Genomic DNA, 15,788 nt, shown 5'->3' on the forward strand with positions numbered 1-15,788 from the left:
CTTAGCGCGGCGTGCTAATAGCCGCCATGCTCTCTGCTCTGCTGAACGTTCTAGGGCTGGGGATGAGGGGAGAGGGTAGAGGGGTGTAGAGGTGGCAGAAGGCAAAAAAGAAGCAACTTGGCTTTAGAAGCGAAAGCACAGTCTCACCGCACTGCTTTCTGTGAAAGGAATGCACAAAATAAGGGGGGATGTCTTTGGAAAGTCGATAGCGCCTGCCAATTTCTTGAGAAGGCTGTGACTTTGAGCTTGGAGTGTCCTGTTGAGAGAGGAGAGGCTATCGAGGGGACATCTGTCAAGCACAAGCAGACCGGGACGTCATTAAGCAAGCCCTTGAGCAGGTTTGGAAAGTCCTTGTGTATAGCAGCCGCCACCCCACTTTGAAAATCAAGTGAATTGCGAAGAACTTTGGAGGCTTTGAAAAGGAAGAGGGTTTTGCACTGAAAAGAAGCTTCCTACAAGTCGCCTGCAACCTACACAGGAACCGAAAAAGTGACATGATGAATTTGCTCAGAATTGTGCATTCAACCAGCAAATTATCACCTGCTTAGCATCTGTAGATGGGTATTAATTGCCACTCAAAAGCCTTTCACAGAAGAGCAAATTCCTGTATCCATACAACCAAGATGAGAAGCCAAATCAAATCAAGGCTGGCTTTTTAGCCTCCACTTAGTCTTTATAAGTTTCAGCCAGCAATGTTTATTATGATTTGTGGCTCTGAACAGACACAGACAAGCCTCGACCGGAGCGCCTTGCGTTCAGCGCCACAGGGCCAGCACGCACGAGTAATAGGTCCGACACGCGGGGGCACATCAGCGCAGATGCATGAATCACTCTCCAGATTAACCCAAAATGTCGCGCCTCATGTCACGACAGGAGACCAAAAAACAAGCGCAAAGAAAGCAAATGTTTGCTGTTTACACTCAGAAAATGTCCGAGCCCCAGAATAATTGTGTAGACCCAGCGGCAGCCTCCAAAGTGCCGGTGAAATGACGGAGTGTTGGACATGAGCTGAGCTCTCAAACAAGCTGGCTGCCGGGAGTCGATCTTACTTCGCATTCATTGCTATTTGAGCCTGTGTGCGCCAAGAGACCAGATTTATTTCCTTCAGTCAGGAAAGTAAGCCATGTTGGCGTCGGGTTGGTCTTTCTTCTCTTGTTCCGCATATTGATGCTGCCTATGAAAGCTCGACATGGTGACTTAGCTTTTTGTGTTTGCGAGGCTGTGACTTATTTGATTTCTGGTTTTATTCTCTTGTTGCCATACTGACATGCTTCACATAACTTAATAACTCATATTTCATTTCATACATGTAGTTGATGGTCTTGATTGCCTTTCTTTTATTTCACTGCCTGTCCCATACACTACAGCCCACAGTGCCTGTCACTTGCATGTCTGTCCAATCAGCAGCAGGAAAAGGATTTCTACACACCCGTGTGTGTTGAAGCCAAGCCATGCGAGACACAGAGACTTAAAGAGACTTATGTGTCATTTCAAAGCACAGTGGTGACAGTTAAATCCCATGTATCCCACGCCCACGATATGCATGCACACTGCTACACACTCACATGCAAACACAAATACTCAACGCACACACATACACGCTCACGCACACACGCACACACACACACACACACACATACACATGTAGTGGTTCTCTCAAGTGGCTCCAAGACAATCATCCTCATGTCAAGTGACTGTCCCCTCTGCGCCAGCCAGCGTATAATAATCCTGTCAGAGTGGCGGCGTCTTGGTGTTATCATGTTTACGCTCTCCGTCTCCCCTACGGTCTCCTCGCGCCTGCCCACCACGCCCGCCGTTCCCTTTCTTCGTCTGATGCCGCATCAAAAGGTCAGGTGTGGGTGTGTGTGTGTGTGTGTGTGTGTGTGTGTGTGTGGGTGGGTGTGTGGGTGGGTGTGTGGCAAGACCGAAGGAGATGTCTCCACTTCGCCTTCACTGACGGCGAAGCGTGAACAGAGAGACGTGATGGGGGAGGGTGGGGTGTGTGGGGGGGGCATCGCAGTGCCGCTGAGGAACAAAAGCCGGCGCGGTGCCTTTCTGCCTCTCTGCAGCTGGTGCGGACAAAAGGGAGTGGTGGTCAGGCCCCGCAGTCCCAAGTCCCCCTCCCCACCAAGGACCTCCACTGTAATTTACCAACCAGCAGGACTCCTCCACTGTTGGAACACACACAAACACAAATAATGACTGCAGTCTTTAGATGTTCAGAGCAGGCTCTCTCTCTCTCTCTCTCTCTCTCTCTCTCTCTCTCCATCTCTCCTTTGCTTGGAAGCAGGTCGAATTTGTATGTGAGGTGGACGCCAGAGGAGGGCCCAAGGTCAATTTGACTCACGTGGTGAAATTGGAGGCGTAAAAAAAGGGTCCAGGCTTGTTTCAGTGCTGCCATGCAGTTTAGCTTTTTTCAATCAACTGATTCTGAGAAGACATCACACTGGAACAGAGGACGCTGCGCGTTCAGATTAGTTCCCCCCAACTTCAGTCGATAGTCATTGTTTCTTTCTCTCGTTTTAGTATTTGAGACTTTAATTTTACTCCCGACAGCCTCGGGATCACATCACGTTGCTTTTTTTCCCCTGCCTCAAGCCCCAAGGACGTTTTTCTTTCTTTTTCTGTGTTTGGTTTTTCTTTCATTCTTTTTTCTGTGTTTGGTTTTGTTTAGTTTCTTTAAGTCGTGAAATAACTTCAAGGTCTCGGTTGCTGTAGTGTAATATGAAAGGCAATTAATCAGCGTGAGCTTTTACGTTTCTTGATATTTTATGCCCCCAACGTTGTCTTCAAGGCAGCGCTGCCTGGAAGGCACTAGGGTTAGGCATGGGTTAAGGTTAGAGTTAGGGTTAGGATAAGGTGCCTTTAAGTCAGCGGTGGCAGCACTGCCTGGAAGACGACGTTGGGGGCATAAAACATCATCGAGCGTGTTTTACTGATCAATTATTTCTGTGGCACAACAGTGACTTACATGTACTTTGTTTGAACCTCATCTGGCCATGTTAGGGCCATATGTGGAGCCATTCAACATTGAGTCAAACATCTGCTGAGCATATTGAGTGGCTGCCACAATCGGAGACTAGGCACTCTGTGCCTCGGTGACTGATGGCAGTTCTCTGGCTCTGCTCAGGGTGGGTGGGTTGGATGGAGGAGCGGGGGGGGGTTAGCGGAGACACAGTAGACACAGAAGACGGCATGTTCGTCAGACATGCATTATTAATGCCAGCCTGGGCTTAATGCTCTGTTGCCTTTTCGGTCGCCCGCCTGGTTGGGAGCATTCTCACATGACACAAGCCGCTGGAGCTGCGGGGTGAAGCCTCAACACTCAACCCCTAGACCTGCTGATGAATCATTCTGCCGTCGCCCGACCCGTCTTGAATGCACAAGCACGCAAATATGCATGCAACTTTTATGCTGAGTTTATTAGGTATGCTAATACGGATGCTAATAGGCAGGGGGGGGGGGGGGGTGCTGGTGCTGGTGGAAGAATTACAGGCCCCAGGTCAGCCTAACACGCTGGGAGACTTGTGAAGAAATTGTAATATTAAATGCCAACCATTAGAGGGGCTACATCCATAACATATTAAAGTCTGATGAACCATGGAAACAGGCATTTTTGTTTATTAATGCTTCTCTTTGATAAATTATGTGTGATAAAGTAATATCCAACATAAAAGGCCTTTTAACCCTTTTAAGATAATAGCATAAGGGAAATGTGAGCCGCAGGTGTTTGTTTGATTAACAGTGTACAGCATTGATGTTAAGATTTGCATGTTTATGGTGATGTTGTGTCGATGTGTTCCCTATAAAAGGTGCTGAAGAATCTGCCCCGTATTGAAGGACGTCCGGGCGCCACCCTGCCCCCTCTGGACTTTGAGGGTCTGGAGGCCAATCTGAAGTCCGTGTGGGGTGAAGAGATCACGCCGGAGGACGTCATGTCCGCAGCCATGTACCCAAAGGTCTTCCAGGAGTACAAGGAGTTCACAGCCCAGTACGGCCCCGTCGAGTGCCTCAACACGCGCCTCTTCCTGGACGGACCAAAAATCGCTGAAGAGATCGAGGTGGACACTGCACTTCCTCCTTATTCTCTCTCTCTCTCTCTCTCTCTCTCTCTCTCTCTCTCTCTCTCTCTCTCTCTCTTTCTCTCGCTCTCTTTTTCTCTGCTATCTTTCTCTTTCACAATATGAATTTCTCCTTCACTTCCTGCCTTTCTCTCCCCGCATTCACACGTCTATTTTGCATATTCTATTTTCTTTTTAGCCTTTCTTGTCTACCTCTCCATGGTCCGTTTCTACCTCTCGTTTTACTGACAGCTATTTCTCTGCACACCCCCATAAACTTTTGTCTTCTCTCGCCCTGTTCCTGCAGAGAAATACATATTCAAACCTTATTCAGCCCTCTGCAATTTGCCGCTGCCTGGGATGTGAGCTTACAATCTTTTCAGCCAAGGACCTGCTGTTCTCCTTCAGAAACCCTTCCTTTCAAACGTCATTGCCTGGTGTGCCTTGACATTGCCTCCCCAAGATGGCCTCCGCTAACTTTAGCAGAATAGTCATTTCAATTAGTGTGGCCTTCGACAGAGGGCAGGTGCTACCGGAGCTGTAGCTATTGTGGGTGAGCCGTCGCTAAATTAGCACAGCGTGCTGTGGCCGCGTCGTGAATGCAATATATAGCGAGCGCAGGTGCCGCTAAGTGTAGACGGCTAAGTTGTTGTTGCATGTCCGACCCCACCTGGGCGACTGCCGGCAGGCACCGACGCGTTCCGTTCCGCGCCGCGCCGCGCCGCGCCACTCGGCTTCCCGTCGAATCCTCTGCGTGGGGCGCAGCAGGGGCAAGGGGTAGCATAACTGATCAGAGCCATTAGGGCGGACGGGAGAAACAAGCAGGGGGGAAACGGAGGAGTCAGCAAGCGCACCAAAAAAAAAAGAGCTTTAAACCAGCTGCAGCAGGGGATCCGCGGATGCACTGTGGCGGAAGCCTGATGGCTCTTAAAATTCAGCCCTCCGCGCATTGCACTCCTCCCCCTACCCCCCTCCCCCAACCTCATGATTCACTGTATGTTTAGATGACTGGGGGAATTTTTTTTCTCCCTTTATCGTGGCTATCCTTAGACGTGCAGAGTTTGTCGGAGTTTTTCTGTCTCCTCTCCATGGCGATAACTCTCAGTGGATAGCCGGTGAAATAAGACATTAGCTTCGGATGATTAGCACGGATTAGCGCGAGGGCTATAAAAAGGCCTGGTGACGTGCATGGCGGCAGCAATGACTGACTGACTGACTGACTGACTGACTGGCTGGCTGACTGTATGCACGGTCACTAAAATAACCGCAACCAGCTCCAGCTCCGCCACGTGACAGGCATTATATGGTCCAGGAGGCCCTCGGAACGAGTGAGTGTGTCACAGACGCAAGTGCGGCTCATTCATCTCCGTCGTCTCTTTTCGCCTGCACTCGTTTGTCTTGGTCTGCATGCCAATCAAACGTCAAACGCATGTGAGAGGACACTTATTTACCCATTCTCTTTCTCTCTCCCTCTCTCCCTCTCTCTCTTTCTCTCTCTCTCTCTCTCTCTACCCCCATGTCTCTCCCTCTCTTTCTCTCTCTCTCTCTCTCTCTCTATCATCTTGCCAACCAGAGGAGGTCTATTCTCTTTCCTAACGTTCATAAGTTGGACCTTTTCTATTCCCCTGGTCATTCTCTGGGCATTGTCTTAGTCATCCCTCTCTGTCCACTCACTGCCCTTTTCCTTTAATCTGTCCATACTTATACACACATGCCCTTCACTCTAAAAGCTCTCTGTCCTCCCTTTCCCTTCACTGCAAAGGGCTCATAGTGGCTTAGTTTAAGAATATGTATAACACTGCCCCACACAAGGAGCCCTTTTCTGGAGAGAGATGAAAGAGCTCTAGTGTAGTGAGCACCCAGGGGTGCTCTTTACGGGTGCTAAAAGACTTTCATTTTAGAATATGCTCACGTTCTCCATCTTCTTCTCAGGTTGAGCTGGAGAGGGGCAAGACCCTCCACATCAAAGCCCTCGCACTCGGCAACCTCAATAAGATCGGCCAGAGGGGAGTGTTCTTCGAGCTCAACGGTCAGCTCCGCACTGTCCTGGTCAAGGACACCTTGGCCATGAAGGTAAGCGTGGTCACCCAAGTGGTCAAGCCATGGTCTACCTCAGTGGTTCTCAACTGGTGTGCCATGGAATTTTGAGGAACCCGCGAGATCCATCTCACGAGTCCATAGTTTACGACTTATGAGCGTGTCTGTTAGGATATGTTGCAATTGTTAGATTTAGCAACTTCTCACCTACCTGCTTTAGCAACATAAAACGACCAATCAACCAACACTTTGGCAGCACCTGTTTGAATGTTATATTTGCCTTTCCTCTGTGCTTTGCCTCTGGTGTTATAAAGTAGTCTAATAGGCTACAGATCAGTTGCGCAGCCTGTTAAATGCCATGTGAGCACACATGTCTCAGCTCATGAACACAAAATATGGGAATATAAGAATGGACACCCCTGTTATAGCATATAATAATGCATGTGACATTCATCATTATCAGTAACCGTAAGTGGGTGTGTGCCTTAGGGTTTTGGTTTGACCTTAGGTGCGCCTCTATCCCCGAAAATGTTGAGAATCACTGTTCTACTCGATTGACTTCATTTCAGACCTTTCAGTTTAACCTTTCAATTAACCTTTCAGTTAATTCTGTTTTCACAACTAGAGGTGTTTAATTCCAAATTCTGTCTAATGTCTAACCTGTGTGCTGTAGCAATCCTTTCCCACCAAGATAATTTCAGAAAGAGGGAATTAAGCACTCGCAACTGTAAGCTTTCTTCTCTTTTGCACAGCAAATGAACCTGATGGTTTAGCGCTTTGTGTCTTTTATTTAAACCTTAAGTTGCCATGCTGAATTTAAATAGAAGCATGCTGATAAGGAACCTTTATCCAGATAAATGCACCTCAGACGTGTCAAAGTGCACACCTTGTTCTTTTAAGCCTCTAAACGCATAAAAATCAGAGCACAAAAAAACTTAACTACAAAAAGATGTCTATATAATAGGACTCAAAAGGATTTTCACAACCCACCCCCCAAAAAAGCCCTGTCTGTTTCTTAAGAGCTGTAAAATTGAGTAATGTTCCTGTAATCTGGATGAGATAATGCCAGATAATGCTGGGAGTTTGCTTTTGTCGTGATCGCAAAAGAACCAGGCAGTTCCTTTTTCGGTACATGTAAGCCTCTGGCTGAAAGCTTTTCATGGCCTTTCCTTAGTGGCCACAGTCTCTGATGCTTCTGAGAGAGTGAGAAGAGAGAGAGAGAGAGAGAGAGAGAGAGAGAGAGAGAGAGAGAGAGAGAGAGAGAGAGAGAGAGGGAAGAGGAGAGCGAAAAGACAGATAGAGAGAGAGGATTTCAAATTGTCAGATTCACCAGTGACCAAATTCCCCTTTCCAGCCCCCTTCAGAATGTTCTATGATTTGTTCCAGCAAATTGAGATGAATCCACTTTCTGATGATCATCTTATGGAAGTGACTCATCCCACTTTAGGATAATTTCTGATTGTGCTCTTTGAATGTTATTTTTAGTCAGTGAGCAGTAATATTCTCACACTATTGATGTCACATTCCGATGAGTTGTTAAAGTTAATAGTTACTAAGAATATGTCTGAAATTCATCTGAAATGCCTCAGTCATTTAGAGTGACTCAGCACGATGCATTCTGGTGCTCTCAAGCAAGGTACAATATATGAGGGACCACTAGACCTCTTCTACCGCCATACACTTCTACCACGCTTCACAATACAGTTAATTATAATCCAGACACCCGCACACACACACACACACACACACACACACACACACACACACACGTTGTACATTCACACTCACACACCTCCTAACCGTTTTGTTCCCCCCTGCAGGAGATGCACTTCCACCCCAAGGCCCTGAAGGACGTGCTTGGCCAGGTGGGGGCGCCGATGCCCGGTAAAGTGGTGGAGGTGAAGGTGAAGGAGGGCCAGAAGGTGGAGAAGGGCCAGCCCCTGTGCGTGCTCAGCGCCATGAAGATGGAGACGGTGGTCAACTCGCCCGTGGCCGGCACGGTGGCCAAGTTGTATGTGAACTCCGACAGCACGCTGGAGGCCAATGACCTCGTCATGGAGATCACCGAGGACTAGGATGGACACTGTGGGGGCGATTGGGGGGGGGGGGCAGGTGGGGGTGACAGTGTGACATTGTTGCACCTAAAATATGGATCACAGATGTGCACTTACTAGACCTCCGTTAAAGGAGAAATCCGACGGGTTTTCACACAGATCTCCGTTTCTCGAGGTCTCTGAGTACTGTTGGTATGAAAAAACCTGAAAACAATGGGTTTTAACCTAGCTCAGGTTGCTACAGCCAGCAGCTAACGCAGCCAGGAGGCAGGAAAACCGATTGTTTTTGTTCGTTTTCGTACAGACAGTACTCAGTGATCTTGAGAAGCGCAAACTGACTGGATTTCTCCTTTAAGGTTGGAATGAGATAAGATTTGAGCTTTGATTTTGTTTTTATAAAGTTTTGTGCATGAAGGACCTGACTTTTGATTCTGATGCAATACTACAGACTAGGTCTTAAGAGATATTTCACCGCTCAAGGTAATGTTTACCATTTAAGATTCCCTTAAGAGTCCTGCATCGAAAATAACAGGAATACTCTATTTAAGTGTCTTTACCATAAACAGACCCAGAGCAAAACCGATGGATGAATAAACCCAACTATTTCAGACATGCTTTTTCATATAAAAAATGTCTGAATTGGTACGATTGTGAAGGCTGGGTTTGATAGAGGGCCATCAGTAGGCATTAGGTGCAGCTCGGAATGGAAGTCTAGTAAATATGGATCTGTTGGTAGCGGCCCCAGTCGCACTCAGAAGGACATGATGTCACTGCATGTGAATAAGAAGCCAAATAAGCAGGTGGAGTCGGTATTTTTCATATGAATGTTTCTAGCTTTTGGAATAAGTTCATTGATTTTCTGTAATTGGGCTACAATTAGCTGGACTAATGTGAAACTCAAAGGACTGAAATTTATATTTTGCTGTCCGCTGACATGTTTACTAACAAGATGGATATCATTTGATGGGTTTGTGTGTGGTTTGTGTGTGGTTTGTGTGTGTGTGTGTGCATGTACTTAGACTCAACTGCTTAACGACCTATGTTGAACTTTAATTAGCACCAATGCTGCAGGCGCTGGTGTGTTTATGTGTGTTTGTGTGGGTGGGTGTGTGTGCGTGTGTTTATGCGCGCAACAGCATGGCTCACTGCAAACTTTTCCTTCTCTGAAAGAGCACCAGTCTCATTTCGGCGTCTCCTTATTGGAGCGTAAAATGCATTTGAAAGGTCTGAAATATTAATGCTAGCTTCTGTAGCCGCCGTTCGGCCCAGCTGAAGACACGGAGCAACCATGTTGTCATGGTAACATTGTCTCCATTGTCTCTGACACTCAACACAGCCAGCAACATTGTGTAATTATAATTATATTACAGCCCTCAATTGTGAGGTATTGTGGGTTTTTTTTAAACAGAGTTCGTGCCTCTCATGCACTACTTGAAAAATCACTCTGGGAATATTTGTGGGCACGACATTACCTTGTCCCCATGATTAATGAAAATATATGGGGTGTGAACAAGCGCACACACAAAAAATCTACAGGCTTATTAATCACAAATTTTTCAGGCACTCATCTCATATTCCCATATATATGCTCCTCATATTGTTTATCTCCTGGGAGCTAGCATGCATAGTGTCTTATATCACTTCTGTGCCATGTCACACGCTGTGGCCATTTTCATAGCTCCACATACGCGCTTCAGTAACCAGTCTAACAGGACAGGTGGAGAGGGTGGTGCCTGTCCCCACAGAGACTTGACCAGTGGTCACTGTGGGATCACCCCACCCCACCTCATCTCACCCAACCCCAGGGCTCATGTTGCCCATATCCTATTTCTATTGTAGTCATTACAGCTATGCAAGTGCTCTGATATAGCCCATAGCAGTCATATGCATGGAGCACTGTGTGGAGGAGTCATTACAGGGGAGCGAGAGGGAGAAAGGGGGCGAGGCACATTATTTTCTGAGGTGACAGTGTTGAGTTGATGAGTTGACCTTACAGAAGTCAGAAGGGTAGTGTGTGTGTGTGTGTGTGTGTGTGTGTGTGTGTGTGTGTGTGCAGAGAGAGAGAGAGAGGTTGGGAATGGTGAGAGTCATTGCCACTATTCTGAGGTATTCCCTAAAGACCTGAGGCAGAGTGTGGTTTTGTAATCGCTTTTATTTTTGGTTCCTTTCAGAACGTGTGGTTTTGCATTTCACCCAGAGATGTCCTGGATTATTTTCACCACGGTGCCTTCGAATTAAAAGTGTCGGGGGAAGAGAAGGCAAGACAGAAAAAAAAGGCTCTGAGATTGTACTGCCGGATCACTTAAAAGAGGTTTTACTGTGTATGTAGAGGAAGAGTGGCGATAATAATTTTGTGCAAATTGCAGAAATTGCACGGCCGTCTTGCTGTGGTGCCCACCCGCCTGGGCTCATGGGCGGCTGCCAGTTCTGTGGCCAGGGTCAGTGGGGTGGCCGGTGCAAGGAGCGAGAGCTCGCACACCCGATAAAAGTCGGATAAACCTCAAATTGGACTAAAGGCAGAAAGAGGCGGCAGAGCACTCAAGCACTCAGATTCAATCTTTCTTAACACTGGGGCGGCTTATCTTGGGTTTTGTGTGTGTGTGTGTGTGTGTGGGGGGGGGGGGGGGGGGGCTGTGGTAGTAATGGTGATGTGGAGGGTCGGATAAAGCCGTCCTCAATTGGTGCAATTTCAGTGAGTAGCTTTTCATTAAATCGCAGCAAGCCCAAGCAAGGGTTCTTCGAAATGAGCTTATGCTCATTGCTTTCCCTGCTGGGTGTGTAGGGAGTCAAGTGGAGGGGTGTCCATTTAGTGTGTGTGTGTGTGTGTGTGTGTGTGCGTGTGCGTGTGACTGTGAAGTCCTCTTCTTTGCTACACATATTTGAAACGGCACAGAACATTTGCATCATAGGATGAATCACTTTAACCTGTGTGAAAATAATATCTGTGTGTGTGTGTGTGTGTGTATGTATCTCTGTCTGTTGTGTGTGTGGGTCACAAAGCAACCAAAACCTTCCATTCCAGCATACCAGCATATAGACATCCCTCGTTTCCAGGGCAACAGAAGACGTATGAGGCATCTTGTAAAGGACAAGCGTTCTCTGAAGCGTTAGAAGTTAAACATAGAAAGCCTGCTGTAATTGATGGGAAGCAGCAAACAGGTCAGGACAATAACACAAAGTGTGTGTGTGTGTGTGTGTGTGTTTGTGTGTGTGTGTGTGTGTGTGTGCGCGCGTGTGTGTGTGTGTGTGAGGTAGAACACGTCCACATCCAAAAGACGCTTTGCAGAGAGAAGAGTGCTTTCTTAAATGAAGAGACTCACCTCTGGCAGACCTGCCCAATGCTCCTAATAGTTCTTTACTCAGTGATCTCAGTAAAACACAAGTAACAAGTGTGTGTGTATGTTTGTGTGTGTGTGTGTGTGTGTGTGTATATGTTTGTGTCTGTGTGTGTGTGTGTGTGCGCGCATGCATGAGTGTTATTACCAGCAGTTTTATGTAAAGGAGCATGACTAGTATGGGTTCTGGAGAGCTTTGAAATAGCACACCCAAAGTAATCTCAAATCCGGCTTTGAGTTGATCAAGCACATAACCACAGAGGACCTTTCCACCGCCGCTGCCTCTAGAGGTGTGAATCCCAGCGATGTGGAACTGCAGGGTGCTCCAGGCTGAGCCTCTTTCTCACACCAGGACTACACACACAGTTCTCCAAGTCGCTATTCCCCAGTACAATCCCTAACAAATCATTTGGAGATATTCTCTCTTTTTAAGTGATAATCTGAGATGTGCTACACTACCCCATTGTATTCCAAGGATTGGTTTGTTGTGTTAGTGTATGAGAAATGGATTTTGGATTTAGATTTTCAATGAATATGGGGCTAATATGTATGTTAAATTTTCAAGAAGCGTTCATTTCGTAATCTGTTTAACTGCTGCATGTCTCGATTGGAGTGAATTGGACTGGATTAGAGTGAAAGTCAGATTGGATGGGAATTATGTTTTAACTCATATTACTTCTGGAGAGCAGCCCTCCCTAATTGTGTTTTAATATATTAATATTTCCATATGTGAATAAATGTATGTTTCCTCATCCTCATTTTATAATTATTTTAATTTAATTTAATTTCTTTTGCTATTTTTCCTATTGGACTCCTTAACTCTGATAGTGATTTGATTTGTTAAAATTGTATCAATAATGTGTTGATGAAACACACATGAAAGTTAATTAAAATTAAAACTGAAATAAATAAAATTAACAAAAATGATTTCTCTACCATTTATTTTGTAGAAATGTATATCTAGTTTGTGTGTGTGTGTGTTTAAACCACTAGTTGCACAAGGCCACGAGCAGACTAGTCAGTCAGATGGCTAGGTCATCGGTCTCATTGACCTGTCCCACAAACGCAGCGTTCCATGCCCTTTTAAAGGTTAATTAATTGACCTTGTTAGCGAAAACATGCCTATGTGCTCTCTCTCTCTCACACTCTCACTCCAATCTCTCTCCCCTTGCTCCCTAAGGATTGACATCCTTCGGGAGCAATTATATGCTAATTATAAGCAATTAGCGTATACACACACACACACACACACACACACATCCAAGGGCCATGTGGGTATATGATAGCAATAAGAACATGTCTATGACTAGTAGAAAGTATAAACACACCATTGTGACAGCCTCAGATTGTGTGTTTAAGCCACTAGTTGCACAGAGCCATTGGAGTTTGTTCTATATGCTATGTGTGTGTGCAAATATGGTGTGTGTGTGTGTGTGTGTGTGTGTGTGTGTGTGTGTGTGTGTGTGTGTGGTTCATGCCCAGAAAACCACACACATTTCAAGCAACAAAAGGAGGTAGTCATTACTGCATCTTTGTCTGTAATAAATTATGGTTATGGATTTTATGTTTTGTTAAAATATTTAGTCTTATTGTAATGGATACATAAAGACATTTGGTTGACTATGAGAAATACAAGTCTAGCTCTTGCGTACAAATGTGTATAATATGCCAAAACCTCTCTGGACTCTTGTGCACGATAGCCTTGGAGCCTCTTCTGATGGACTGCAAAAACTGCTTATCTAATAAAATCTAACCAAGTGTTATTAATCTTATATCAAGATCAAAAAATCAAGTTGGTATGGTTTTCAGTATAAAGAGACTTACCTAGCGCTTTCTCGTAAAATCATTTGACTTTATTTTGACTTTTAAGACGTCTCATCCTGAAAACAAGCAAATTTGTCTGCCAGTGTGTTGAGTTAATTTGTCTTGATAAGACTCCTTAAAATAAGTCAAAGTGATCTTTCTAGAGAGGTAAGTCTCTTCATACTAAAAACAGTACCAAATAGATGTTTTGATCTTAATATAAGATTAATAACACTTGGTTAGATTTTATTTTTTGCAGTGTGGACTCCAGGTCAAGTTCTGTTCAAGCCTCCTCTCCTGAACAGCTTGGACAGTAAAGCTTGTTGCTCATGCCGAAGATGTGGTTGTTGTGATGTATTCAAAAGGGGATACAGAACTTGTGTGCCTGCTCAGACATTTTTCGAGATGCTTTCTCTAATTTGGCAAAAGTGTTGGGGAGGCTGCAGAGGTGGGAGTAGATTTGTCTGCAGAAAGTTTTTTTTTTTGTCCTACAGAGAATGAGGGGTTTTAACTCGGATAAAAAATGTGGCACTGGGTTAACTGTTTTACTGGGAGGTTACATCCGGCACACAACTGAAGCATTCCGTTCACGTAGTGTATGCTGCAACAATAAGCTCCCACTATACTCAATGGAACTGGCTACACCAGACTCGATAGCAGCGTGCACGTTTGAAAACATTAAGAGCAGTCTTCTAAAACTAGGTTTACGCTACGCAAATGGAGTGTTTCAGTTGCGAACCCAGTGTAGGCCAGGCCTTACAGTAAGTCCTCCCAGTGAGCTATTATTTTGGGACAGGAATCACTGGACCCTTCTGTGAGTCCTTTACCTGCCTGTGGCTAAAGGCATATAAGACTTTGTACAACAATCCTCCGCATTGCAGGGTATGAGTCCCCAGTCTGCCTAGACAATGTTGTTTAGCAGAGCTCTGCCCTGGCTGGATTCTGCTCTTCGATTGACAGTTGTTTTTATTGACACGCACTTACTCTGTTAAGGTTTTGTCGAGCAGTTTCTATGTTTGTGTTCTTGAGGCCTGGAGACACGTGGGTTTTACAGACAGAACACTGTGGCCTCGAAGAACCTTTCTCTGGCCTCAACAGGGGGCCTCGTGCAACAACATCCTCTTAAATTAATTCTACGTAAAGGGGTGTAAGAAGAATGTCAACAGTGGTGATTTTTTTTTTTATAAATCAATGGAACAAAAGTTTTTCTTTACTCCACAAATTTAAAAATCAAATCAGTCGAATTGGTTACACTTTACTTGACAGTATCGACATGAGTGACATGACACTGTCATGAACGTGTCATAAACAACTCATAAACATTTATGACATAAATCTTCTGTTATTAAGTGTCATTCGTTTTTTGTCATAACAAGTTAGGGTTAGGAATAAGGTTAGGTTTAGGGTTAAGGTTAGAGTTAGGGTTAGGGTTCATGTGTCATGACATTGTCATGTGTTCATGACAGTGTTCACTCTTATGTCGATACTGTCACGTAAAGTGTTACTAAGATTCCTTCCACTCGATAAAATATGGTGAAATAACCAAATAAGAAAACATTGGTGAATCCCAGAAATCAGTAGCAACAAATTGTGTAAAAGAACAAAAGTAAGTAATGAAAATGAAGGAAATGTGTCATCACTGCTTGTGTGAAGCCTGCTGTCTCCTGCCTTACAGTAACTGACACATGAGGACAAAGATTACCAAGCCTGTTTATCTGGCCCTACAGATGAGATTATAGCTCTGAACTCAGCCATTTTTAATATGAACTCTGCAAAGATATGGCACTGCTTGAGCTCAATGAATTTCAAACAGTTGATTAACATAAACCGAGAAGCCTTAATTGTTACATAAAAGTGGGCAGAATATTGAATAACCCAATTACACAGCATCAAATGAGAGAGGACGGCGTTGTTGATCACAGATAAATGGAGGAAGGAAGACATGGCAGAGAGACAGACGGAGAGTACTGTACAAACCAAAGAGAGAACTTTGCCCACAGCAAAAGACTTAAACCTCAGAGGGACCTGGACTTTTGTTTCGTATTTGCAGCAAAACCAAGCGCTCCAAAAACACTAAACCCCAATTTGCTGAAACATCAGTTTTGTGGCCAGTGGAATTCAGGAAGTCAGGGGTTTCTAGAATATCTCTTTTTTTTTCCAGATCAGAACTCAGGAAAAACTGAAGATGCATCCCCCTAATACTGCAGTCATGGCCCGTGATAACCACTGGTGAGGATTGTAAGGATTAGAGCTAAATTGAATGGTAGACATGACATTTATTTTGTCATTTGTAATGTGACCTCTAGATTCCTAACCAACACAATGAGAATGAAGACCAGCTGCAATGTTCCCTGGTGTTTGCACAGTTCTGACAAGCCATTCTGAGTCGCCTCGAATGTATGTTCAAAAGCCTTACAAATCCACAAAAATAACTTATTTAGTGTAGAAACTGTGGATACTGAATCATGGGGTAGCTGTGGCACAACTGGCTGCAGCGT

The 15,788-nt window shown here is 45.1% G+C and overlaps 1 protein-coding gene across 1 annotated transcript in view; it reads left to right on the forward strand.

Annotated features, from left to right (window-relative positions):
* Nucleotides 1-8,184, forward strand: part of pcxb (pyruvate carboxylase b) — a 218,988-nt gene extending 210,804 nt beyond the window's left edge. The window contains exons 19-21 of the mRNA XM_042070635.1: nt 3,813-4,061; nt 5,994-6,134; nt 7,919-8,184. Of these exons, the coding sequence (XP_041926569.1) occupies nt 3,813-4,061; nt 5,994-6,134; nt 7,919-8,173 (645 nt within the window). The 3' untranslated portion in view covers nt 8,174-8,184. The remainder of the gene's footprint in view (nt 1-3,812; nt 4,062-5,993; nt 6,135-7,918) is intronic.
* Nucleotides 8,185-15,788: the final 7,604 nt, after the last annotated feature.

This window comes from Alosa sapidissima, chromosome 18 (genome assembly GCF_018492685.1).
Source record: "Alosa sapidissima isolate fAloSap1 chromosome 18, fAloSap1.pri, whole genome shotgun sequence".
Taxonomy (NCBI): Eukaryota; Metazoa; Chordata; class Actinopteri; order Clupeiformes; family Clupeidae; genus Alosa; species Alosa sapidissima.